At 37.1% G+C, this 26975-nt stretch overlaps 1 protein-coding gene across 1 annotated transcript in view; it reads right to left on the bottom strand.

Annotated features, from left to right (window-relative positions):
• Positions 1-491: 491 nt before the first annotated feature.
• GABRR3 (gamma-aminobutyric acid type A receptor subunit rho3) overlaps positions 492-26975 on the bottom strand; it is a 46923-nt gene continuing 20439 nt past the window's right edge. The window contains exons 5-9 of the mRNA XM_016156485.2: positions 23886-23968; positions 22731-22871; positions 16246-16398; positions 7672-7868; positions 492-1087 (exon numbers count right to left, since the gene is read on the bottom strand). Of these exons, the coding sequence (XP_016011971.2) occupies positions 785-1087; positions 7672-7868; positions 16246-16398; positions 22731-22871; positions 23886-23968 (877 nt within the window). The 3' untranslated portion in view covers positions 492-784. The remainder of the gene's footprint in view (positions 1088-7671; positions 7869-16245; positions 16399-22730; positions 22872-23885; positions 23969-26975) is intronic.

The following is a 26975-nucleotide window of genomic DNA, read 5'->3' as shown; positions in this document are numbered from 1 at the left end:
TCATTACATTTGTTATTTATTATATCTACCAGTTCACTAATTCTGCTAGGCTGTGCACTCACCAATGGCAGAAATGTCATTTTGTATTCATTTTTTTTAGTACATAACACCTAATAAAATACATGGCACATGTAGGAGGTCAATAAACATTTGATTGAATAAAGTGATTAAATAACTACAAAAAACTATGAAAGCTATATCTCAACTACAAAATATAAGATGCTATTATTGAAGTGTGTGATGTATTAACATTAGGATGGGTAGACTGAGTGAAGTTCACAGTTTTGTATGAAATAATATATGAAACTTATTAGTGCTGTAAGATAAAACATTGGAGATGGCAGAGAGAGGCTCTTCATGGGACTCTCAGCTGTGTGAGTGTCCATGGTTCCGCCGACATGCTGATGTTCTTCTTTAGGAGGATTCATCTCTGTTAGGTAATTTGGCACTTGGCTAGCACTAAGAAACAAACTTCCTGAATTATTGTCATAATCTAGTTTTATTTCTTAAATACAGGAAATTTATATTTAAAAAGAAAGGAAGACCCAGATGAAGGAGTTACAAACTATTTTTCCATAATATGCATGGCTGTGACTCTGATTTATGTAGTCAAATTCTCCTACAACCTTGAACGCTGATGTAAATCAATCAACTTTCACATTAGACCAGGAGATGTGACTGGCTGATCCTCAGTTCAGTCTAGTACTGTCCAAATTATTGTCAAGAGTTGTTTGTTGAATATACACTGACTCCAACACAAGTTTTATACATTAGGAATTCCTCTTCACACATATATACCCCAGTAAACCAAATTAAAGATAATGTACACAATGGGAAATAAAATCCTTGAATAGGTGTCGATGACATGGTTGTTCTCCAGAATGATTCTGCCAGTGTGCCCTCCTAGGGATTTCCTTCTCTTTATCCGAAGTGAATCTGCACTGGGGCTGCCTGTGGATCTTCCTTGAATGGAGTCCTCTTCTGAGTGGAGAGAAATAGAAGTCTGGTCCAGGTCAGTCTCGCTGTCATGGTAACAACCATCAAAGGCCATAGCTTGAACTACATCAATGTTGTACATTCCAGAAATCTGATGAAAAAAAAAAGACTTTCATTAGTAAGTCATGAATATGATTTTATGAGTAGGAATTACAGTACAAATCTAAACAATCAGGCTTTAAAAATAGTTCTGATAAATGCTAAGAATGTTTTGCTTATTTCAAAGAATAGAATTCTGGTTTTGTTTCTGGTATCTGACTAAAAAATGAAAAATATTATCTTGGAGATCCATTTTTAATAGAAATTTGGCAAGCTTTATAATTATTTCCATAGAGGTATTTGAGCATTATAGAAATAAATGTTACAAAACTATAGTATCAATGTTTTCTAATTTAGTCCTGGCCTGATAGACTGTTACACTCAATGTATGTTCCCCACAGAAGTAAACAGTTTCAGGTTTTCCCCTTTGTTTCTGAGTAGTATGAAATGTTTGGCATAACTTCGTGAGTTGAAATTGAACATGATTTATCAGAAGAGCAGTATAAGCCAGTTGGATTTGCTTTTCAATGTATTTTTCTTCTTTATAGAAAACAGAACAGTATGCCCAGTAAGTGTTTGTTTGTTTGTTTGTTTGTTTGTTTGTTTTTGTCCAAAAACAGAACAATATCATCTGGTGATCCATTTATGCTTACATTTCAGGTGGGGGTATGGAATGATTTTAGCTACTCTTTAAAATGCAAATTGGCCAAACTTTCCCATTTTTTGCTGTGAAGTACCAATAAATGATGCTAACACAACCCAATTAAACAACTTAAATTTTGGAAGGAGCGAATTAACAATGCTTTCTGGCTCCAGTGCTTGATTGAATCTAAACTACCATTTCTCTTTAATATTTTACTCTGAGGGAGATAGCAGTTCTCACTGGTACAAAGCAGTGTCTACGAAGCAGTTGCCACTAATTGCTTTCTGAGAAAACCAAATCACTTCTTGATCTATAGGGAAGTTAACAAATATGAACAGGTTACTACCGGATGAAATTATTCAGAATTCAAATTAGAGGCAGCAGAGTGCATTCTGCCAAAATGTGTATTTGGTTCATAGTGATTTAAAAACCCAATATTTTACTGAATTCAAAAGACATGGAGTGTAGAAATAATTCAGACAGAGAAAGACAAACACCAGATGATTTCAGTTATATATGAAAGCTAAAAAACAAAATAAACCAACAAACAAAACTGAAACAAACTCATAGACACAGAGAACAAACTAATGGTTGCCAGATGGGAAAGGGATTGGGGAGCTGGGTCAAAAAGGTAAAGGGGTCAAGTAGTACAAATTGGCAGTTGCAAAATGTTGCAGGGATGTAAAGTACAGCATAGGGAATATAGTCTACATATGGTGCCAGGTGGGTACTCAACTTATTGGGGGGATCACTTTGTAAGTTATATAAATGTCTAACCACTATGCTGTATACCCAAAACTAATGAATGCCAACTGTAATTGAAAAAAATATGCATCTTTTATATTCAGCCAGAAAAATTATAATACATTTTAAAATTAAAAAAAAAATGCATGGAGACTATTCTGTGTAGTCTGTAAATTCATCAGTTATATTGTGCCTTTTTGTTTTAATTGTAGAAACTTTCATAGTAAAAAGAAAATGGGCAAAATAAACATGAAATGAGATCAAGGCTGAATAACCTCAGGTAGCCAATAATAACATTAACAATATATTCAACTCTGGGTTTGAGGATAGAATAACTATGTACAGTCTCTCTTCAGTGGTTTCGCTAGCCATCCAGAATACTGCTGAGTCATCCTGTGAAGCAGTTAGGTAGATATGAGCAACTGGGGAATGAAGGCCCTTTCCAGAGACCTCCTTAGGATCTCCCTAGAACTCCTGGTTAATGGTTATAAATTATCCCTACATCCTGAGGTTCAAAGGAATGAAGAGCCATAAACTAGTAGCTTGTTTAATTCAGCTGCAAGTGCATGTGCAATCAGTGCTGTGCTAGCCTCCCCGTGATCTGGCCTCATTATACTATCATTATTATATCATGCCTATGCCTGGAAGTTCATGAATTTAATTGTAACAGACTGAATTCTGAGTAAGCACATGAACAGTAGACAAAAGGCTTATATAACGGCCAAATGTCAATCAAAACGATCTCAATGCCAGTCATCTAGCATTACTCTTGTACCTCCCATCATTACCCTAATATAATACAGACCTCCCCACTCTACAGGGTTATAGCCCTCTTTGCTATAACCTACCCCTCCCTGCAGTGTACGTTAATCATACTCCCCCAGGCTGCTGCAGCCTTCTCTGGCATAGCCCATTTCTTTCTTGAAATGTACTTTCAATAAACCTTACTTTTCCTAAATCTCATTGATTAGTTAGTCTTTACTGTACTAGCAAAAAGAACTGAGGACCCCTCAGTGCTACTGGGGCAATGATGGGTTTTAGATCGTCCCAACGGTAACAATCCCACTGAACAACCACTTTTTAATCCTAACATAAGTGTCATTATTTTGTCAAAAAGACATAATCTTCTGTAGAGAGCGAGGGGCCATTTTCTTTTTTCATTATAATTGAGGATTATCTATATAATTGACTAAATCTTGCAATATACAATTTTACCAGTAGGCTGCTAATTTCTGTTGCAGAAAAGTTGCAAAAATCAGACTGGCAAGAAACCAAGCAGCACTTGGAGAGTTGGAGAACTCAGGTTTATTATGCCAGTGGTCCCAGAAGAACTAGGGCTCTGAAGATCTGGGCCTGAGGCTTAGTTACAACATTGCTTATGTAGAACTTATTTGGCATGAGCTGATTGGTTAATTTGTCATCAGATGGTTACAAAGCAGGGAGTTGCTATGGGTTGCAGGTAGTTACAAGGAGTTACAAAGTGGAGGGTTGCTATGGGTTGCAGGCAGTTACAAAAAGTTACAAAGTGTTTTTTAGTTGCTAGAGGGTATAGGCAGTTACATTTGTTGCTGAGACAGAACTAGCAAAAGGGAAGATGAGTTTTCAGTTAATTTCAAGTATAGCCTATGCAGCAAGCATATGAGCAGAAGTAAAACGTAGAGCTGATTAGCCTTTTGAGTGAAAGAGAATTCCTCTTCATTTCCACAAGTTTAAAAGTTGGTTGTTCCAATAGAAACAGTTTTAGAAGTGGTCTTTTATTTCTCACGTTTGCCTATACACATAGTAAAGGCATATTATATTTTAACTATAGATTTGACCATTTTAGACTAACTCCTAAATCCTGGAATTAGGAAAACATTCAGATGAAGGAATAAGAAAAAAAATAGCTTCCTTTCTCCTTCCTGGACAAAGGTCAACACTAGGGATAAGTTTTCCACAGCCCTTGCTGTTCTCCCAGCTCTTGGTATCTGGCAGGTGGTTGAATGTATGTGATGGCAGGAAATAAGCTTTGATTAACTTGATGATTTCATAGGAACTCCATGAACTTAACAATCCTGGCCTTTCTCACTAGCCCTCAATCACTCCACCCTAAGGATTTGGGAGAAGAAACTGGCATGGGTGACTCAATTCTTTTTGAGTTCTCACTTAGTAATCCACATCGGAGTCTAGGTTTGATCTCTGAAATAAGCTAAAAGGAAACTGTCTCTACAAGGAGAGTCCTGAATTGTCTAGCTTAGCCAGCGACCAAGAGAATAAGTACTTTTAATTTGGCGATGGAGAATTAGTGAAGCCTCTTGCTCTCAGATCTAACTAAGCTGCTTTCTCCAAACTGCTTTATCGATAACAAAGTTGACATTATCGTATCCATCTGTCTAGATTGTACAACTCTCTTCTCTCTAAAACTGGTTTCCCAGTTCTGAGGAGAGAGGTATCATTGATTAGCCCCAAACCCACTGTCTTACGCTTTTATCCCACCCCTCATTAGGGCATCCTATCCCTTGAAAGAGCTCTCATCTCAGACAGCCTGTTCCTGCTCTCTCTATTAAAACTCCTATTCCTTTGTTAAATAGAACAAGGGTCTCAAGGTCTGGGCAACTCTTACTAAATGCTGTTCTTGCTAAATGTTAAAATGTAGAACAGTAATTTGCAGACACAACTATAAGCAGGATGAGGGTGCCTGGAACCCAACCAGATAAGTGTGACCAGCCAACTTCAAAAGAAGAAATCAACATGTAATTGATCAAATAGTTCATATAAACAGTGGCTAAGACTCCCTTCAGGGAGACAGAGCTTTGGATGTGAATCCCCTGTCTTCTTTACTTGCTGCAAGTAAATAAAACTACCTAAGGATGACCACAGTCTTGTTTTTGAATAGAACACCCCAAGTGACAAACTGCTTGAATTTGGATATGCCTTTACACCATATGCTCTGAGCACTAACTACAATAAGAATCTAACATATGTACAACACTTTATAGTTTGTAAAAATTTCAGACTTATTTATTATGTCATTTGATCTTCACAACAGTCCTGTGAGGTAAAAAGGGAAGAAATTCCACCATTTTGCAAATGCAGAATGAAGAGTAGGAGAAATAGCCTAGAAACAAAGATAAAAAGTGGTAGAGTTAGATTTGTCATCACTTCTTCTGACTCCAAATCCTGTGCTCTTTCATTTTGTCCCATAACTATATAAATGTCAGGTAGGATGTATCTTTGAGATAATTGCACCCTAAATGAGGATGCTTAGAATGGTGGTTTCCAGAAGCTGGGAGAAGGGAGAAATGGGAAAGTTTAATGGGTACAGAATCTCAGTTTTGCAAGATGAAAAATTTCTGGAGATTGGTTGTATAACAATGTGAATATACTTAACAGTACTTAATGATACACTTAATTATTAAGATGGTAAGTTCTATATTATTTGTATTTTACCACAATTAAAAACAAAAAATAATTTTAAAAATAGATGATGATCGTTAACCCAAAAGAATCTCTTCTCAGTGGTACACAAGAAGATTGTGTACAACCTTGTCAAGTTAAATAATTGAGGTAGGGTTAACACATGTGTATTGTGACAGGTGGAGGTGAAGAGACATAGATATTTTAAAGCCAAAGGACCAGATAGAGGTGGGCCCAAATTACTCTAGTGCCTCTTTCTTGGGTTAACCACTCCCAATATAGAAACAAAACAAAACAAGAACAACAAATCCTTTCACTTGTCTCATATTTTTCTCTTGTCACCTTTTGCTTCATAGATGATCTAAATCATTAGTATTCACTGTGTGGGAAATAGATCAGCAGCATCTGGGGTATGTTAGAAATGCAGACTCTCAGATCTCGTCCCAGATCTACTGGATAAAAATTGACTAGTCCCAGGTGATGCATACATACCCGTTACTGCACACTTGTCTATAAGCTTACGGTTTTCTCACACCTGCAAAATAGCCACTGTGGTGTATGTATGTGACAGGGACACTTGTTATATACCGTCAACAAAAGAAATTGAAGCATCTGCAATAAAGCTAAATCAGCTCCTATTACAGCTTTAATTCAAAGGATATAAAATAAAAGAATAAAATTAGCATTGCAGGAGAACTGAATTGCAGTTGCAGCTCTGTTGGCTGTGAATCTTTTGACAAATTACTTTACTGCACTAGAACTCTGTTTCTTCATTTTAAAAATAGAGATAATAATTTCTGCAAGGCCTACATTAGAAAGCTTGTATGAGGGTTCAGTTGGAGGAGAGGCTGTAAAAACATTCTTAAAAGTATAAAATGTTCTCACTGGAAGTATAAAAAATATAAAATAATGTTTTGGGTATGTATAAATGCTCATATAAGAATTTCTTAAACCAATGTGAAAATATTACATTAAAATTATTTGCATGTGTGTGTTTATGTCTATATGTACATATATAGTCCCAAGTGTATGCTAGCAAACTAATTAATTTGATCAGTTAGCTTTCTGAAATACAATATTGTAGGTCAGTTATAATAACAAGGAACTAATGCCCCAATTCTTTGTGATATGAGGCAGGTAAAGATCAATCTATTGGCATTTATAATGACATCACAAAAACTATGTAAGAACATTTAAAACCCAGAAAGCACCTTATTCCTAGTATACTTGTGGGGAGATTCTCCCTTTATACTCTCCCAGACTCCCGAGAAACAAGAAGAGAAAAATAATCCTAGCTCTCAGTGAAGAAAAACATATCATTTATTGGTTGGCAGGACAGTCTGGAGTCAGGGAGACCCAGAAGCAAATCCTAATTCCTCTTAAGCTGTGTGACCTCAGCCAAGTTACTTTCCACCTGCTCCTATTTCACTTCCATAAAATAAGAGTGATAAAGTACCGGCCTCTTCGGGTTACTTTGAGTATTAAACGACATAATATATATTTAGGTAGGTGGTCAGTGCAATATCAATACATACATAATAAATACTCATTAAATGTTAGCTGTTACTAGTATCGTCATCATCTATTTGAAAGGATGTGGTTGAGAGGAGCACACAGAATTCCTTACATAAACACACAAAAATGCCTGTCAAAGCTGAATGAAGATGCTTAGGAAACCAGCCAACACAGAGAATAAAGTTCAATATTAAAATGTCACTATCATGTAAACTTGCATCTTGCTAAGACATATGTACTTAATACAAGGGCTGACAATGCTGTCAGGAGAGGATTATAGATGAGGATAATCTTTTTCATATTCCAAAAGGCATCTGATAATCAAAACAGCACAGTACCTTCCCTGTCTTCCTGATTTGTTTCCGTTCTTCCACTGTGGTGAGGTAGTTCACTGCTGCATACTCAATGATTGACAGGAACACAAAGAGGGAGCTGACCCAAAGGTACACGTCCACAGCCTTGATATAGGACACCTGGGGCATGGAGGCGCTCATGCCAGAGATGATCGTGGACATGGTCAGCACCGTGGTGATTCCTGCCATTTGAGAGTGGTGACAAGATCAGTGACATAACCATTCAGTTTCAGGATCTGGTGTTGGATTACACCGGGGGACACATTTCAATGTCGATATTAATATCAATATCTAGAACAACATCAATCTGGTGATTAAAGGGTAGTAGGCGGTAGGGAAGCTCTGCATGTTCACCCAGTTCGCATCTTCAGCCTAAGCAAGAAGCTCCCCTTGGATTTCTCTTTCTACCTCTTTTTCTTTCCCTCGCCCCCATCCTCCATAACATTTCTTTCCTTCTGTCTAAAGACATCACAGAATCAGACATGCTTTTCAGGACTCAGTGCTTCTCTCCCTGAGGTAGGCCTCTTCTAACCATCCCAGAAAGGTAAAAACATATTCAATTTTAAAAGTCTCCTAGGAAAGAAATTCCAAAATTATTTTCATTACCCTTTCCCATCGCTTTACAACTTTTACTGTTAGGAAATTAATTGTCCTAGTGTCTCCCTTTAAGTCTCATTCATTGAGGAGTGATCTTTATAGAATTAAAGACTGCTATTCTCAATAGAATACTTACAAGCCGTTATTATTGCTATACCTTGTCCCTTGTTACTGAACTCCAGTTCAACTGAAATTCAGAATGGAAGTGTGATAGTGGAGGCTCAGTTCAGTGTAAATGTGTACTAAATGACTCCCAAATGCCAGTTAACTTTCGTAACATCCTCTGTCCTCCCTTGCCCTTGTTTTCCATTCTCTCCCTTTTTTTTCTCTTCCTTTTATCTCCCTTTCCCCTGCCTTTCTCTTCTCTTTTCTTTTTTTCTTTTCCTTCTTTATTCTCTGGCATGAGCATCAGAGGTAAGAGATCAGGGCTCTGGGGGACAATGGAGTAAGAAGAAATGACTCTGAGATTTCCTTAATAAAATGGCAGCCTTGGGAAGGGCTATTCTGTGTCTACACTAATTTCTCAGAGGGATACTGCCAAAGTACTGCCTAGAGAGAAAGTATAGTGTTGTAAATATTTGAAATGTACACTGGCTGGCATGGTTTTATTTCTTAACTTCCCACTAGGGAAGTGCAAATGGAATCCTTAATGATTTTTATAAGTTGTGAGGACATTTTAATGTCAACAGACAGCGTCCAGAACAGCAGGAAGAGCATGGTGATTTACTCCTAAATGTACAGACGCAGCATGTGGACAGCTTTCACAGACATATTTCTGCCCTTTCTACAATAACTCTGCAAGGTTCTCATTTGAGGGAAATGACAATGATAGACAATGACAACTCTGTAGAGCTATTCAATTTCAAATGAAGTTTTCCTGTTTGTATGATAAAGACCAACACAACCTGGCAACTTGACAGTAACTATGGAGGGCCTGGATCTCACCTTCACACTGATTTAACTCTAGAAAAAGAAACCTAAATGCTATCCTAGCTCTTACCATTAGAAGCAGGCTACCATCTCGCTGAGTTTCAGGTTTCCCTAAGAGTGGTAATATCAAGGATTTGCATATCGGTGGATGCTGTTCGCATTCCTTGCCACATAAATATAGAGATGTGAAATTTTGATTAACATTACAGATGTTTGTGTAGCTGAGGCCAAGATTATTAAAGAAAATTTGATTGCCTTTATGAAATGTTTATTCAGCACAAACCTAGGTAAATATTATTTGCCATATGTTACAGAAAAGAAAGATGAGCTGAGAGTGGCTAAGTAATTAGCCTGAGTTTCATCAGGAACAGGATTGAAACCTTTCTCTCAAGCTATAGAACCTATGCTTTTTACATGCAAACACGCTGCCTCTCATTCTGTAAAGGGATATTCCTCTAGTTTTTAAGATGATAAACCAGTCTCTACAGATGGAGGATCTCCGAGAAAAGACACTATAAAATTGAGTGTAGAATTATTAGGAAGCAAGAAGGTACTTTGCGCTTTTCAATAGGCCAAAAATCTTCTTCTCTTCCAGATTTTACTGGTAAAAGTGATTGAATCCTAAACTAATGCTCCTATTCCGTAGCTTACTTTATTACTTCAAAAATGTTTTAAAGTCTTCTCTTACTGGTTTTTTATGATATGGAAGATCCAACTTCATTTTTTTTCAATGGACAGTAACATGGAGCTTAATAGACAAAATAATGGTTTAGACAAACACTAGTTTACATGCCAGATAAGCCTTGTTGTGTATTTTAAATTGATGACTCTTGGGCTAATAAAAGGTAATTGCATTATCTATATTTGCCAGACAGCAATAAATTATCAGCTATTTTCTTTAAAAGTGTGCCTAGTCCAACTAATTTACCATAGTTTTATTTAGTTTGAAACCAGCGTGCTAGATTTTCCTTATGTAAAATAATGAAAAGAAAGAAAGAAAGAGAGTGGGAGGATAGATTGTTAAGTACAAAAAGTAAAGGATGAGGAAACTGAAAGTACATTCCTCAAGCAATAGAACTTGGAGTCAAGGAGTATTACAGCTACATTAAATACACTATGTCTTGATCTGCTCCTTAGAAATACATTAATCTTGACAAATAGCATTCCTTTCAAACATATTAAGGTTTACATCTCAATAGAGGAGTTTTGAATTATGCTAAGTGACCATTTAGTCAAAGAAAGGTCGTGTGTTGGGATTAGAACATTATCTTCCCACATACCAATACTGCTGTGCAGTTAGGCAAGTGTTATGAGACAATATTTAGTCTGGCCCATGAGCCCTTGCGGTTTCTCCATATTAACTCTTAAGGACACATATGGGATCCTAAGAATTATTCAGTCTGGGGAGAGTTATTTTTGTGTTTCATTGGCCATTTTTTCCCCCCAAACACAATGGAGAGGTTTGTTGACTAGTGTAATAATAGTCGGGCATGTAGACATCACTTACAGAAAGGTTGAGTCAGTTTGCCCCCTTCAGTAGCTGTGTTGTGGGTACAGCTCTTTTGAAGGCTTATGTATGTATCTACATTCACCTTTAAATGAATATAAACATTTTCCCTGTAAGCCTAGGCAGAAAGAAAATATTAAGTGATGTGAGGTAAAGGAAGATAGGCTAGATATTCCAACACAGTTATGGCCAGAAACTAACAACTGTATCCCACAAAGGTAGCACCAGATTCTAGTGCCGAGAAGCTCTGGTAACCTCCATGGTGGTTAAATGAATTGCTCCTAAGTGCTTACTTTTCTAGGTATATGGCATATCCTCTGTTAGAAGACATTTTTCTTTATGAATGAAAGCTTTAGTTGCCTTTTTCTGCCACAACTGTTTCCTGGCAAATGAACCCATTACTTAATACATTGGTTATGAATGGTATATTCCATGCAGAGAGACCAAGTGAGAAGTATGGGGGTAAGGAAAGAAGGAGGGAGACAGAAGGGAGAGAAGAAAATGCAATACTACTCCTTCTTCCATGAGGGTTAAAATGTCTTTGAATAGCTTTATAACAGTCTTACTCTCTCTCCACATGAAATCAGATGGAAAGATAGAATAGTATTTTTAACCCCATTACACATTCCAAGTTATGATTGTTATCTCTCATGAGAATTGCCTAATCACAATTGACATTTCTATGCTATCCAACTTCTGATGCTCTTTATCAGATATGTGACAAATGTAAAAGGGTCTTAATCAGCAATGAATTGTTTTCAGTAACAAAAATACAGTTATTAAAAACATAGTAGATTAAACACTGGTGATTTAACAATTGTATTGTTCTGTATGTATTAAGCACAAAATATGTGCAGGACACTACTGATTACTTGTTCTTAAGGAACTCACATTCTAACAGAAGAGACAAGACAGGCTACTAACTCACCCCATATCTAAACATAAATTAGAAGAAGTAAAGTCACTTAGGAGAGATACAAAGTGCCATGTGGTTCAGAAATGAGAGAGACCATGTCTGCCTGGAGTCATCAGTAAAGGCTCTGGCCATTGAGAGATGGCAGTATTTTGACAGGAAAAAAACAAGTAGGAAGGACATTCTGGGCAGAGTGAGAGGCAGAATAAATGTACAGAGGTGAGATGAGCAGTCAGGCATGGGGCCCTGTTTGAGTGTTTGAGAACACTAAATGCTAAAATTGGTTAAAACTTAGGGCAAGTATGTTGGAACAGGAGGATAGGTGAAGATCTAGCAAATAAAAATTCAGGACGCTCAGTTATATTTGAATTTCAGATAAACAACAAATAACATTTGTTGCTTGTCCCATGCAATATTTGGTGTAAAATTACACTAAAACATTATTTGATGCTTATCAAAAATTCATATTTCACCAAATGCGCTGTATTCCATCTGATCACCCTCAAGGAACACTTTAGATTCCAAGCTGAGAGTATTTATACCAATGGCATTTGCGATGAGAATATTGTGATCACATTTGTGTTTTAAAGCTACTACTCTGCAGTAGGATTAAACTGGGGCAAGAAGAGCAAGAGGTAAAATGATCAATTACAGACCTCTACAAATTCATGTTACTGTTTTGTACAAATTAGCAAAGAGTATCCTTTCCTCTTGAGGACATCACCCCAAACCATGTCCCATGGAGCTTGGGCTGGATTTCTGCTCCCTACTGTAGGATGTCACAAAGCTTGCAAGAGGGCCGCAGGCAGGTAGGGATCTGTAGGGCAGTCCAGGGCAAAGTTAACAAGGGGCCCAGCATCTCCAAGACAAGAGAAATGGAAAAGAAAGAATAAGCACATTTGAGGACATTTTATAGAGAAGATTGACCTTAAAGAGTTAGATACCTTATAGCCATAATTTTCAAAGTGTGATCAGTGGATCCTCTGGGTTCTCCAAGACATTTTCAGAGGATCTGGGTAGTGCAAATAAGTTTCATAACCATGTTAAGATATTATTTACTTATTTTTTTTACTGCATTGATATTTGCACTGATGGTGGGAAAAACTGTTATTGCTTTAGCATGAATGAAGGCAACGGCACACAACTGACCTAGCAGTCACTGTGTTCTCCAACTCCCAGCATCGCAATGAAAATAAAATCAGTAAAGACTGTTAATTTAACTAAATTAGAGCCCTTGAGGACATGCCTTTTTAACATTCTGGTTGATGAAATGGGAAATATACATAAAAGCCTTCTGCATACGAAGTAGTGTGGCTGTCTAAAGAAAAAGCAATCAGGCAATCAAGTTGTGAGCTGAACACAGGACACTTTTTTCAAATGGAACATCACTTTTACTCAAAAGAACAACTGACAGATAAAATATGGTTGTTCAGATTTGGGTAATTGACAGACATTTTCTCAAAACTGAATAAAGTAAGCCTATCACTTGAGGTAAAATAACTCATGGTATATATTGCCAAATGATAAAATTTGAGCTTTTAAGCCCAAACTGGAAAGACGTTAAAATTGTATTCATCGCTGTGAGCTTGAAAGCTTCCCACTACTGAACAACTTTTTGATGAGAGTAGTGGTGATATTAACAAATGAAATTTTTTCTTTTTTTTTTATATTGTATGATGAAGTATGTGAACATTGGGAAGATCTGTATAACTCAGTGCACCAACATTTTCCAAGTGACCAGAGCATATATAAACAGACCTAGTCATAATACAAAAGAGATCAATGGATTTTAATCTAATAGATCAGTAAAACTTTACTGATATGGTTTCAGACTCCACATTACAACTACCCTTTAAGAAATTATCACTTGCTGAGTTTCAGTGCAATGTCAGGGAAGATGATGTACAATTACTTGAAAGCACTATTTAAATATGATATTTTGTCCAACTGAGCGAGGTCAGATTTCTTCCTATATTTCAAATGAAACCTATTACAACGGATTGAAGAAGCAGAGATGAGAAGCCAGCTGCCCTCCATAAAGTCAGACATTAAAGGTTTGCAAAAATGTAAAACAACGCTACTCTTCTTACTAATTTTTTTCATCTTAGGAAAAAAACAGTCATTTTTCATATCTGTTATATTAACTTGCAATGAGTTTAGTATCACTATTTTAAAAAGGATTAATACATATTTTCAAAAATTTTGTTTTACTAGACAACATGGCTAATAATGATAAATAAACCCCACAAAAACTAAAGATCTCTGGGGTCCTTAATTTTTAAAGTGTTAATGGGTCCTAAGATCAGATTTTGTGAATCACTGCCAAAGACTAAGAAGGAAATTGAGGGCGTAAATATGAAAGACTCAATGAATGAACTAATAGAATGAGGAAAGTCAAGAGAATAAGAGGGATTTGGGCATCCTGGGAAGAATAGTTTGTTCTGTTTTGAATGTGCTGAGTGCCTGTAGACTTGAAGGTGAAGTTCAGAGGGCAGCTGGAAATACCTCTCTGGAACTTGAGAGAAACATTTAAGATGAGAACATAGATTGGGGATTTACTTTCATAAAGACAGTAGTTAGAAGAGATATCTTCCATTTGATGAGAGAATCAAAACTAAAGAAAACTTTGGAAGAGAGTTGCCTATACTTAAAGAATGGAAGAAAGAAGTAAAAATTGGGAAAGAGAAATGAAAGGACAATCTAAAAAAGGAAAAAAACCATAATAGTGCAGAAAAAATAAAACACATTTATTGTTTGTTTGGTCTTATCAAATGCTGGGCCAGGCATCAGCCTATGCAGTTGACATGAATGCCCCCACTTAATTTTCACAGTGGCCCTTAGGAGGTTGTTTTACTAACTTCGTTCTGCAGATGAGGAAGATGAAGCTGGGGTCCTGACCTCTACACTTTGTTCTGAATTTGAGAGGATGCTTAATAGTGTCAAATGCCTCAGAGAAAGTGAAGGAGGGCAACAACTGAAAAAAGGCAAGAGGGATAGACAGAGGCAGTCAGAGCGACCTGCCACAGAATTGGGTATCACAGCATTTGGGAGTAGTGAATAAAGCAGAGGGCAAAATATCTTAGAAAGAGCTTGAAGGCTGTAGGAAGCAAAAGCCATAAGAGGATAGCCGTATAGGAATACTGCAGTTCTCTTTATTTAAAAAAAGGTGGGGGGAGGGGCACTTCTGACTTGTATATTATTTTATATAAATCTGCATAGCAATCTCTTAACCCTGAGGGATCCGATGTAGATGCAGGAAGCACGAAATTTCAGGAGCAGTTTACATGCATTTCAGTGTTCTCCATTAGTCCCAACTTGTCCTGGAACCAGCTTTAATTGCTGTCATTTTCAAAGTGTAAGTGCTGAGCAGTCAGCTTCAGGAATCTGACTCAAAGTCATGTTTCTAAACTGTGAGAGATGCAATGCCTTTCTGATCCTGCCTCAAGAGCTGGAAATGTGTCTCCTGTTTTGGGTGTATGCTGCCCCACTACCATATTGAGGTCAGGGCACTGCTGCTCCGATGTGAAGTAATAGCCACACTAATTTAATTATTCATTCAGATGGCTTTTTTTTTCCCTTGAAGATATTCAAGCCTTTAATGCGTGTAGATTGAAGCTTTCAATAGCGGAAAGTAGTGAACAAATTATTAATATTAATGACAATCTATGTCTTTCAAATGATTTTTTGAAGTATGCATATAATTTGTGAACATTAACTTAGAAATCACTGTTTCTTAAATGAATTGTGTGATAATTACTATGATTGGGAGCCACTTGTAACAATCTTCTCTCTAGACAGAGCATTTTGGGTGAAAGAATAAAATCAGTCAAAATGAGGGAGTTCTGGCCTGAACCAGCCAAGAAGGTTAGTGGGAATGACTTTTGGGTTTTCATTAAGTAACTCGTTATCTAAGTGCTTAACTTGGCACTTTCCACTTTGTAAGGATGCAATAACAGCTAAGTGGGTCTGAAATTATTCCCATAAAGCAGTGTGTGTGACAGTGGCATATAACATGTCAGATGGAGTTGATAATAAGGCCGGTGTGGTGACTTAATGAGTCTGATGTCTCTCCACCTGAAATCTCTTGCCAACTAAAATGCTACAATTATCTAAAACTCCACTGTGGTTGATTCTGATTTTGATATTCAGGTTAAGCCCTGATTTCTAACTAGCACTTGTATTTCTAAATTCCAGCTTTTATTAAGATACCAAAAGTATAGTGTGAATTAGTTTGGAGTTTCTTTCTTCTACAATGTGTTTGTCATGCAAAGTAAAATGCAGTGGGGCAAGGTAAGGAGGGTTCCCAGAAAGGGAGAAGAGATGGGTCTGTAAAGTGAGGCTGTTGAAGCTTCATAATTTCACCTTCTCTCTTTACCATCATCCAGCTCGTGGTCCATTGGCACAGCCTTCCTACCTCCTGCCTGGGTTCCCAAGGAAAGAGTCCAATTATAGTTTGCCCTTGAGCTGTGAAGACAAACACTGTGACCTGCTGTTCACTTCTCAAACTACCCCTGCTGCTAAACCATGACACTCTTTTCTTCACTCACCACCCCTCTTTGTTTACCATCCTTAACCTTGCTCCCATATTAACATTTCACATTAAAAGACTTACCCAGGGAAACTCTTGCAGGAACAGCTCTTCGGTCGATCCAAAATGAAACCCATGACAATATCACCATTAACATAGCCGGGAAATAGGTTTGCAGCACGAAGAAGAAAACATGTCTCCTTAGCACAAAGTTGATGAAAAGCCTATTATACCAACCTATGAGAAAAAGGCAGTTTTTATTAGAACACGCTTCTTCATGGAAACATCACACTTAGTGAAATGACCTGCTTCTTTAGACATCAAGCTCTCAGGAAACACTGAACTGAACACACCCACCCCTGCCAACCCAGCACCAGCCCAGCACCTGGGCCTGGCACTCCATCAATGTAGTTGAATGAACTGAACTACAGTCGGTTTAATTATGTGACTCAAAATCCTCCTTAAATCTCATACCTGTTGTTCAGGGATGAATAGTAATTCTGTTTCCTGGGATGGTCTTTAAAGACCTTTCTCCAAAATAAATTGTGTCTGCAGTGTTTCTGCAAGTGGGCAAGTCTTCGTTAGATGACCAATGAGTGCATGCAATAGCCAATGAACCATTTATCAGCTCTGACAAATGAAATGAAACATCTTATCTGAAAAGATTCATAGTAGCTACTAGGTCAATAGATTCCAAGTTGGTATCCATACAGCTAGAAATTCAAGGAGGGGGTAAGCAGAAGTATGCATAAACTAGTTTTATTTCTAAGTCTCATGGGCACTGTTAATTTATTTATGATAAATCTCCAAAAAGGCAAGCAACAATGATTTTCCTTGCTTTTTGTTAGAATTATGGAAACTCATGTTGGTAATATTGATTAATTCATCCTGATCAAAAGCACCAATTGTGGCCACATCAGCACACATATTTTGTTCAGGTTTTCCTTTTCACTGACCGTAAGGAAGCTTAAAGCCAAAATTTTGGACCATCTGTAGGACTTCTCTGAGTGCCATTCTCTAAAAGCCACATAATAGATTCTCTGTAATACCTTACCCTTGTTTTTCAGTTTTTCTCACACATTTCTAATTCATATTATCTTGCCTTATTTCATAATAACTGTGATGCCAATCTAAAATAAAGCAATGAATAATAAAGTGAAAAAAATTAAAATATGCCTTTTATGAATAAGTGTTAAGATTAATTTTTCTATGATACATGCAATATACTTTGATGCAAAATTATTCAAAACACAGGGACTATAGGTTAAAAATTATAAAACAAAATCATAGGTGTTACAAAGTTAGAAGTCCCTTCTACTAGTCTCAGTAGTAATTTCTTAGGAAACCCAAGGTGGCAAACTTATTAGATCAATCAAGTCAATATTTAGGCATTTGGCCTAAGACATACACCTAGCTAACCTACATCGAATTGAGAGGCTACTCCTAGCATTCTAATCTCAATTAAGTTCTGATTACTTTTCCCTTCTCTACCTGTTCTGAGGTTCTCTCTCACTATCAACTGATATACATTTTAATAATATCAAACAATTTCATTACCATAGGTAATAAGATACATAGTACTTTCTAAAGTCAAAACATACATTACTTTTTAAGCTACTCATTGTCTTGTATTATTCATGTCATAAACCCACTTCGGTATTACATACAATTAAGTTTTAATTTTGGCTGTAGAGTAGAATAACAGCATCTCCAATATAATAGCTTCATATAATTATTGTGGATTAAAAGAAATAAGGAAAATCTGTGAAAGTTCTTCAAAGAAAAGCACTGTTAATGTATATGGTTTTAAGTCTTGAAATAAACGTAGGTGACAAGGTTTTTTTTAACATATAAATTTCTAATTTTTTTTTTTTTTTTTTTTTGGTGGTGGGAGGTGGGCAGCCAAGCAGGAGAAGCATTGCCCAGTCTTGTGGCTCCTCAGAGGAGGGCACACCAGCGGTGGTGTTGTGGTAGAAGTCATGTAGGCCAGGAAGAGCTCCCTTTACCGACAAGGAATGGCGATGGTACCTGGAAGGATGGGGAGTCCTCATTTTGGGTAATGTAATAAAGAGTTTGACTCCAATTGTGATACTTAACCACCGATACCTCTCTAGCCCCACTTTCTGTTCTGTCCCACACCAGGGCAAGCTAATAAGAAAGTTGAGTGCTCCCTCTTTTGGCACCCACGGTTCAGCCACACAAGCCTTGCCCCAGCCCCTCCCTCTTAACTACCACAAAATCTCAAGCCAGTCATTCCCTGTTTTCTCAGGCCATTTTCAGACCTGCCTGGCAGCCTGCCCTGCTCGCTCTAGAAAACCTCATCCTGCAAGTTATAAGTCTCTTCATACCCTTTTGATATGCATGTGGCATTATCAGTTTTGACATCTGAACCAAATTTTAGGTGGTCGGGTCCCTCTGCTTCCATCAAGTTGCCACATGTTAGAAAGGGAGTTTATGAAAGAGAGGAAAGGGCTATAGAGTTGGCAGCCAGGAAAATTGAACAGAGGGGCTGTAGGTGGCGAGTCAGTCCCAAGACAAGGGTCAAGAAAGTGTTTTCACCTGAGAACTGTCACTTTCAGCGGCCTGTTAATAGTAAGGCCTCCTTCTGTGCTGAAAGAATCTAGGAAGTGGTGTTGATTAAAATGGTGATTATGATAGCTACTAGCTAATATTTATTGAGCACTTATATGGCACACAGAAGTCTAAGTTATTTATGGAAGACAGTATTCTAAATTATTTAAATGTATTAAGTCATATATCCTCAAAACTGTATGAGGTAGAGAATATTATGAAACCAATTTAAAGATGATGAAATTGAGGCTTAGAGAGGTCGAGCAACTAGTCTAAGTAAGTGATAAAGTCAGAATTTTAACTCATGCAGTCTCTCTCCAGTACTTGTACATTTAACCCCTACATTATGCTGCAATAAAGAATACTTTTCATTGTATCTTTTTCAGGCAGGAGTTATTTCTTTTTCCTTTGCAAATCGATGGTGCATGATTTTGAGGGGCATTGAAAGGGAAGAATAGGCAGAAGCCCTTTCCTGTTTGTTGATATTGCCAGGTAGTGGTGAAGGCAGTGCTAAGGGGAAAAAAGTGCAGACTTGGTGGTTCAGCTATTAAATGGTACCTGAGGTTCCAAAATTACAGTTTGTCCTTGAACAAAACAGGTTTGAGTTGCACAGGTACGCTGCTACCCGGGTTTTTTCATCTTGTAAACAGACGATAAACACAGCACAGTACTGTAAGTGTATTTTGTCCTCCTTATAACTTTCTTAATGTTTTCTATTCTCTAGCTTACTTTATTGTAAGAATACAATAAAGTATCAATAAACACAGCACAGTACTGTAAGTGTATTTTGTGGTATCAATAAACACAGCACAGTACTGTAAGTGTATTTTGTCCTCCTTATAACTTTCTTAATGTTTTCTATTCTCTAGCTTACTTTATTGTAAGAATACAGTATGTAATTTACATAATATACAAAATATGTTTTAATCGATTGTTTTGCTATTGTTGAGGCTTCTGGGAGAACAGTAGGCTATTAATGGTTAAGTTTTGGGGGAGTCTTAAGTTTACATAGATTTTTGATTGCATAGGTCAAGCACCTCTAATTCCTTTCTTGTTCAAGGTCAACTATATAACTATACTTGTGCTTCTTGTAATCAGAGTCAGAAGTATAGTTATTAATTTTTTTTTTATTTTTTCTTTCTGTAGAGCTGATTTGGGAGTATCGATTATGGTGGTGGTTATAATGATAAGAATGATACAAAATATAAAAATATTATTTTTGATGAAGCTAATGTATTTAAATGGAACACTAATCTGAGAAAAACAATTGAGTTTAGTTCTCAGAAGACTATGTTTAATAACATGAGGCAGAACTATCACATACTTGTAAAATAAATTTCTGAAGTGGTGATCCTTCTGAAATCTAAGACATGGTTGAATGAGCCCAGATATGATTATTAACTGGATATTTGAATACAACTTCAAAAATGCTTTACTCTTGTATTTTTTAAAGTCTTAGATCTTATTTTAATCTTTCTCATTAAAAAGTATATATTGTAACAAATTTAAAAATGCAAATTAAAAGTGTTGAAATAAAATTGAAAATTTCTCCAATGTATACCCACTTCTCAGAGGTATCTATTGTTAATCTGTATAGGCATTTAAAAAATATATATGTATAAATCCTTCTTAAAATAATGAATATTCTTCTATAACTTGGTTTTAAATTTTTTAAAAATTTATTATGGATAACTATTAATGCTATAGTATAAATATGATATATATAAATATATATATAATTTGTATAGTATGGCATAAATGTATATTTGAATCTAATTCTTTTTTTAAACTAAAATGTTATTTTTTAAAAAATGTAACTACACTGAAATGTTAAGAATTTTTAGTGCATTTAAAAACATTTAAAAGCTTCTTTCTCTGTAATATATTTTTCGATGCAAATATTTTGTCTTGCTTTAGACAGACTCAAAACATGACCAGAAGAAGATAAAAAGTCAATGAATGTTGTCACACTCGGTAGGACTCAAAATGTCTGACAAGCACAAATAAGGAGACAGCAGAGTCAATGTAATAGCTTATTGGTGAAGTTAGAAGTTAAAAGTAAAATTTAACCTCTTTTTAAGAGGATAGTTGGATGTATATTAATGGATACTTGTGCTTTGAAACCTGAAGAAATGTTATTATTATATGTTATACATATTTTGTGCAGGAAACAATACTCTTAGATTTCTATGCTTCATATATATCACATTTTAATAGCATGAACCTTTACAAAGTCTTATTCACAATTTATCATGTGCTGAAGCCATTTCATCATAACAAAAATAAAATGGAAAAAGCTATAAATTGTACTTTATTATGTATCACTGTTCACTGCATGCATTCTTTTGTTTTAATTTAGGACTAAGAGTTTTAAAAATCCTGATTAAACATTTGTATTTACTTATACAGAGAAAGAAATGGAGGAGAAGGAGTAGAATATATATCGAAATAATAGCACAGTTACCTCTATGAGATGGAATTACAAAAGCTTTTACTTTAAACTTCAAAACATTCTTTTTAAATTATCTCCCATCTATTCATTCATTCAACAACAGCTATTGAGCATCTACTATGTGCCAGGGATATACTAATGATCAAAACAAATTACTGTGTTACTTATAAAATCAGAAAAGCAAATAAGCTTCATTGCAATTAACAGCATCGTCTATTGAATCTCAAGCAATGTAGACAAATAATGGTGTGAAACAGAGCATTTATTCAGGATCTAAATAACTAAATAGCTGTTGGTGCTAAAATCTTTTAGCTTCTTTGTGTTTTGACTTCTCTCTTAATGATGCAGCACTTTAGATAACAACTTGATAACTCTTCTCCAAAGGCTAAGAGCAGTGTGGAGCAGCTTTGGGGAGAAAACTCACCACCATCAAAGCAGAGTGGGTACAAGGATTCCAGCCAGGGCATCGCTGACCCTCAGGGGTAGCTGCTGGTGCACTTGCTGGCCTGAGCATGACTTCAGGAATTTAAAATGGTATCTTATATGAGTTCTGCCTGAAGTTGCTCAGAATGCTAACAACCAGGGGAGAAGTAGCTACTTCTAACTTTAGCTAACAGGGGTCAAGTACAATTTTTAAAAGTGCCTTAGATAAATGCTTCCAAAACAAAAATATGTCTGTCATAGTAAAGAGTATACAACAGAGGCCCAATTTCAAATATATTTTCTATTTGGGGCAATGATGTACTTGATTGATTTGTCTGATATTTATTGAGCACCAATTATGTGCCAGACACATTCCAGGGGCTAGGGAAGAAATGGTGAACCAGGCAGACAGATTTCCCACCTTCTTTCTAGTCGGGCACTCAGATAATAAAGCAGTTAGACAAACATGTATTTCAGGTAGTGGTAAGAGCTGTGAAGACAAATACAGAAAAGGAGTGGTGAGGAAAGAGACCTATTTTAGATAGAATGGTTAGAAAAACACTTCTCGAGGAGATGATATTTGAACGAAGCCCTGAATGAAATGAGGGGACTGGTCGTGAGATGATTGGGGGTGGGGGGGACACTCTAGGCAGAGGGAGGAAAAGGCCAGAGCAGAAGCCCTGCGGATGGAATTAGAAGGGTGTTTGAGGACAAGCAAAGAGAGTAGAATGTGGTAGTGAGTCGGGGTAGTGGGTGAGGTCAGAGGCAGATCGTGGAGGGCCCTGTTGGTCATGTGAAGTCCAAATTTTGTTGTGTGTGATGGAAAAACACTGGAAGTCCTGAGACGAAAAGAATCATGATTTCTATGTTTTTCAAGAGATCGCTCTGTCTACTGTATTGAGAGTATTCTGCAGGGGCCAAGTGTGGAAGGAAGGCACCCAGTTAGCGACTGCACGAGGAAAGAAATGATGTCCTGGGAAGGTGGAGGTGGCTGCCTATAAAAGAAAGATGATGTTACTGGCTAAAGGAGACCCTTGTTTGGATTCAGGTCTCTTCACATGTTGCTCTGCAAACAGTAGATGCACAATAGGTGCTTATGAGCTGTCCATGTAAAACATTTTACCTGTGCTGCTATAGAAGGCAAATCCGCTGGATGCACTGAACTCCTCAATGAAGAACTGAGAAAGGGAAATATGCTCATCAGTATTCAAGGACTTGTTTCCACGTTTCCAGTATAGCATGAGATCCTCTTCATTGTAGGCATCTAAAACAAGAAAATAATGTTCTTAGAATAAGCTTTTATAAGCTCCATGAGGTCTATAACCATATTACATGCAGCTCTCCATTCTGGTGCTGCTCCAATGACTTGTATACATTAGGTTTCAAAAAATATTTGCCAATACCCATACCTATCAGAAGAAAGAAATCTCTAAAAATTAGACCCTATGACTGGCATAGCATAGAGGCTGTTCTTGTGCCTACATGATGAGTTACAACACTCCAAACAGCTGCTCCCATGTTTATGTGCACTGAGTGATGTCACAGCACTGCGTCCCAGTCACAGGCCTGCCCCCATGTCTGCAGGCCCTTTTAGTTTTGTAGATCTTATGGTCGAAATTCCAAAATGAGTTGAGATCATAAAGAATTTTCTTCTAAAATCAAAAGTGTTATGGAAGGTTTCTAATGGATTTGGGGAGCAGAATCTGTGTAGAAGACACCCATTGAGATTCCCAGCATTAAGCCTCATTACAGAAAACTGCATTCGGCTTTTAAGATGTCATATCAAAAATAGCTGAAAGGTCCAAGTGATTGACAAGGTGCTGGCTCAGATGCCCTTTGACAGGACTTTGATTAGGGGGCCTATGTCTAGAGCTGAGTTTTTTGGGGGGAAACCAAGTATACTTAATGGAAAATTGTGACTCATATGGCAACATGAATTCTAGATCTTCCCGAACTTGGAAAGTCGGTGTCGGTCTACCTTAATATAATATTAGCAAGAATACACCTGTATAGGAAGCTATTCCTTTATAACCATTGTAGAAATTATAAATATGTAATTATTAAAGCATTTCCCCCCACTGAATCTTCTCACATGAAAGACAACTTGCTATCATCTTTAATAAAAAAATAAAAGGGGGGGCAACTATGTATTTTGGATAAACATATTTAGCTTATATCAAAAGTTTTACAACCTTATTAAAACACATTTATTTATATGCAAGTTTGTGATGTTATATTCAGATCATGTGTATACCCTCTGTCAGGAAGTGAGACTTACAGCTTTCCAGTTCAAGAGAACAATTTTGAGTGTCAAGAGGAAACCTGCTGAAATCCATAAAGCACATGGCTGAAACGGTTATCCTATAAAAAGAACGAGAAAAAGAAAATTGCATGTCATTCAACCACATGGCCAAATAAGCATGCAATAATGCAGCCCTCTTACTGTTTGCTTGCTTTGTGTGCCTTTCAAGAATAATGCAAACCAGGCATTACCATCTTCTTTCCAAAAATGGATAAGGAAGTACCCCCAGGAAGGTAGATGATTTGCTTAAGACACAGAGATAATCAGTGATTTCCTGCTCTAATAATTGCTTCTGAGCTCACCATTTCCTGGTCAATTCCCTCTATATTTTCTGGCTCTGAGATCTTCAGAAAAACACACTTCAAAAAAGAATACTTTTAACTAGATTTAAATATTTTCTGCTTTTGAAAGATCCAAACTTAAATAGTTTATAGTAATAAAGAACTGACATGGTGGTAATAAAAATCTATGGATAAAAGTTTCTCTCACAAAGCAAATTTACCTGAGAAAATCCTCTTTTCAGGCATGAGGATAAAGCCCAGAGCATTTTTAGTTATAGATTTATGGCGCAATGCATAATTCAGGTGCTATTAAGTTGAAAGGCTTGCATACTGATGAGGATTGCTTTTTCAAATTTTATATCCTCCTAGATTTTCCTGGCTTCAGGCAGAGGCTGCTGTACTATGATCCTGCCACAAAGTAGAAACTCTGGTACCCACAATAGCAGATCAGAGGTTTATAAAAGGCCCCTGAGCAAGTCTGCAAAAAAACAAAGGCAACAGCTGCTCGAACCTGTGGTGCTACCAAGTTAATCAGAGAAAAACCATTTTATCTTCCATGGGTTGAATTCTACTGTCAACAGTCACCCAGCAAAATGTCATGCCAGGGAAGTGTCTGGATGAATTTATGTCACAAAACATATTAATTTTGGCATATTCCTAGTACTTTAAAGCGAGAAGGGACCTCTAAAGTCTTTGAGTCTACCTCCTGCATGGTATACATGAATAAATGAACTACTAAGGAGGTTAGGTGGGTGGTGTTAAAGAAAACATTATTCGTGACACTTGTTAAAGAAAGTAAGGAAGACTTTATTGAGAGGGACTACTATAATGGGGTTTTTTAATACGGGAGAGAGATTGGGCTCAACTCCAAATATAACAAGGAAAAGTAGAACTTCATAACCAAGGAGCAGGATGAGGGGTCAATGGCTGGAAAAGTACTCAGAGGAAACATTAGGGGTAAGGGCGTGAGGGGATTCTGGCTAAATGGACCAAATAAGATTCTTGCTGAAGACAGGCCAGGGTGATCAAATGTTATCTGGGGGATGGTGGAGGATGAGGAACCTGATCAGATATTGAGGATGAAGATTCTGGCTAAATTGACTTATCAGAGACAAACACAAAAGCTCAAAAGTGAGAGTCTAGGTGAAGAGAGAGTTCAGAAGAGCATGAGCAGAGTTTGGTCAAGAAAAGAATTTTTGTCAGTAGATGGTATTAGGACCAAGCCCGGAACTGGGTGACACGTCTCTGGGCTTAGACTAGCTCTGCTGTCAGGTGGAATAGCTGTACAGACAACAATTTTGAGTTCTTCTGTGTTCAGGGATTCCCCAAGTCCACTCTCAAGTTCAATGACGAGCTAAAAGGACTGATAGAACTCTTTAAAGCTGTTACGTTAACAGTTTGTTACAATAAAAGGAAAAAGTGCATAGGGCAGCATCCAGGATAGATCAGGAACAAGTTTCTACTTGTCCTGTGCTAGTGGAGATATGGAGACAGTGCTTAATTCTCCTAGCAATGATGTGTGACAACAGCCATGGAGTACTGCCAACCAGAGAAGCCACTGAGCCTCGGGTCTAAAGAAATAACTGAGGGTTGGTCACATAGGTATGTCTGACTCTAGTCTCCAGGTCCTCCAGAGTTATCATCACATGATATCACCTCCCTATCTCCAATGTGGCCCAAGGCCTCTGTCATAATCATACAGACAATCTGGTATAGGCCAAGGCCTCTGGGTAAACAAAGACACTCATCTGACAGGATATTCCAAGCGCTTGGAGGTTACCTCTCAGGAGCTGGGCAGGAGCCCAGTCTTTTCTTGGAATGTGCAGGCTATGGACAATCCACTGAGTTAATTCTTTAATGGACATCCTTTCATCCAAATAAGTAATTTAAAACAGTTAACAACTTGGGCAGGTGCTGCTGTTCTCCTTCTGATTCTCCGTGAAGCCTGATTCCAGTACTCTAGAGTCCTACGATACTCCTGATTTAAAAGTCCTATTGAAAATAGTACTTTCCTTTAATTGCATTTAAAAAAACATTGACAGCCTTTATGAAATGTCTGGCCATAGCACCTTTGCACTAGTGAGTAAGATGTTTTTAAGGAACAAAAAGAATTTGTGTTAGTTTCTTATGGCCAGTGTAACAAATTACCACACGCTTTGCGGCTTAAAACAAGAGAAACTTATTCTCTCACAGTTCTGGAGTCCTGAAATTAATGTCACTAGACTGAAATCAAGGTGTCAGAAAGGCCCTGCTTCCTCCAGAGGTTCTAGGAGGAAAATTCATTCCTTGCATCTAAATGGCCTCTGGCAGCTGCCAACATTCTTGGGCTGGTGGCAGCATCACTCCAATCTTCGTCTTAATGGTCACGCTACCTTCTACTCCTCTGTGTGTATCAAATCTTCCTTTGCCTCCTTCTCACAAGGATATTTATGATTGCATTTAAGTCTGAACCAGATAATCCAGGATAATTTCCCTATCTCAAGATTCTTAACTTAATCACATCTGAAAAGATCCTTTTTCTGCCTCATAGGGAAATCTTGACAGGTTTCAGGGATTAGGACATGGGTATCTTTGGGGAAGCCATTTTCCCCCTAGCTATTTCAGTATCTTTCTGGGATTTCTAAGGCATGAAAAAGAATAAATCGCTTAGATTTACCAAACATTTTTAGAATTACCTATGATAAGCTACTTGGCATTATGCACAGAACTCACTAATGACATATAGTACATTAAAACAGAAGGCTCTTATAGCACTAATGTCAGAACTAATGTTTCAAATTAAAAA

The sequence above is a fragment of the Rousettus aegyptiacus genome, unplaced genomic scaffold (assembly GCF_014176215.1).
Source record: "Rousettus aegyptiacus isolate mRouAeg1 unplaced genomic scaffold, mRouAeg1.p scaffold_m13_p_4, whole genome shotgun sequence".
NCBI classification, from domain to species: Eukaryota; Metazoa; Chordata; class Mammalia; order Chiroptera; family Pteropodidae; genus Rousettus; species Rousettus aegyptiacus.
This window is presented reverse-complemented; position numbering and strand designations above follow the sequence as displayed.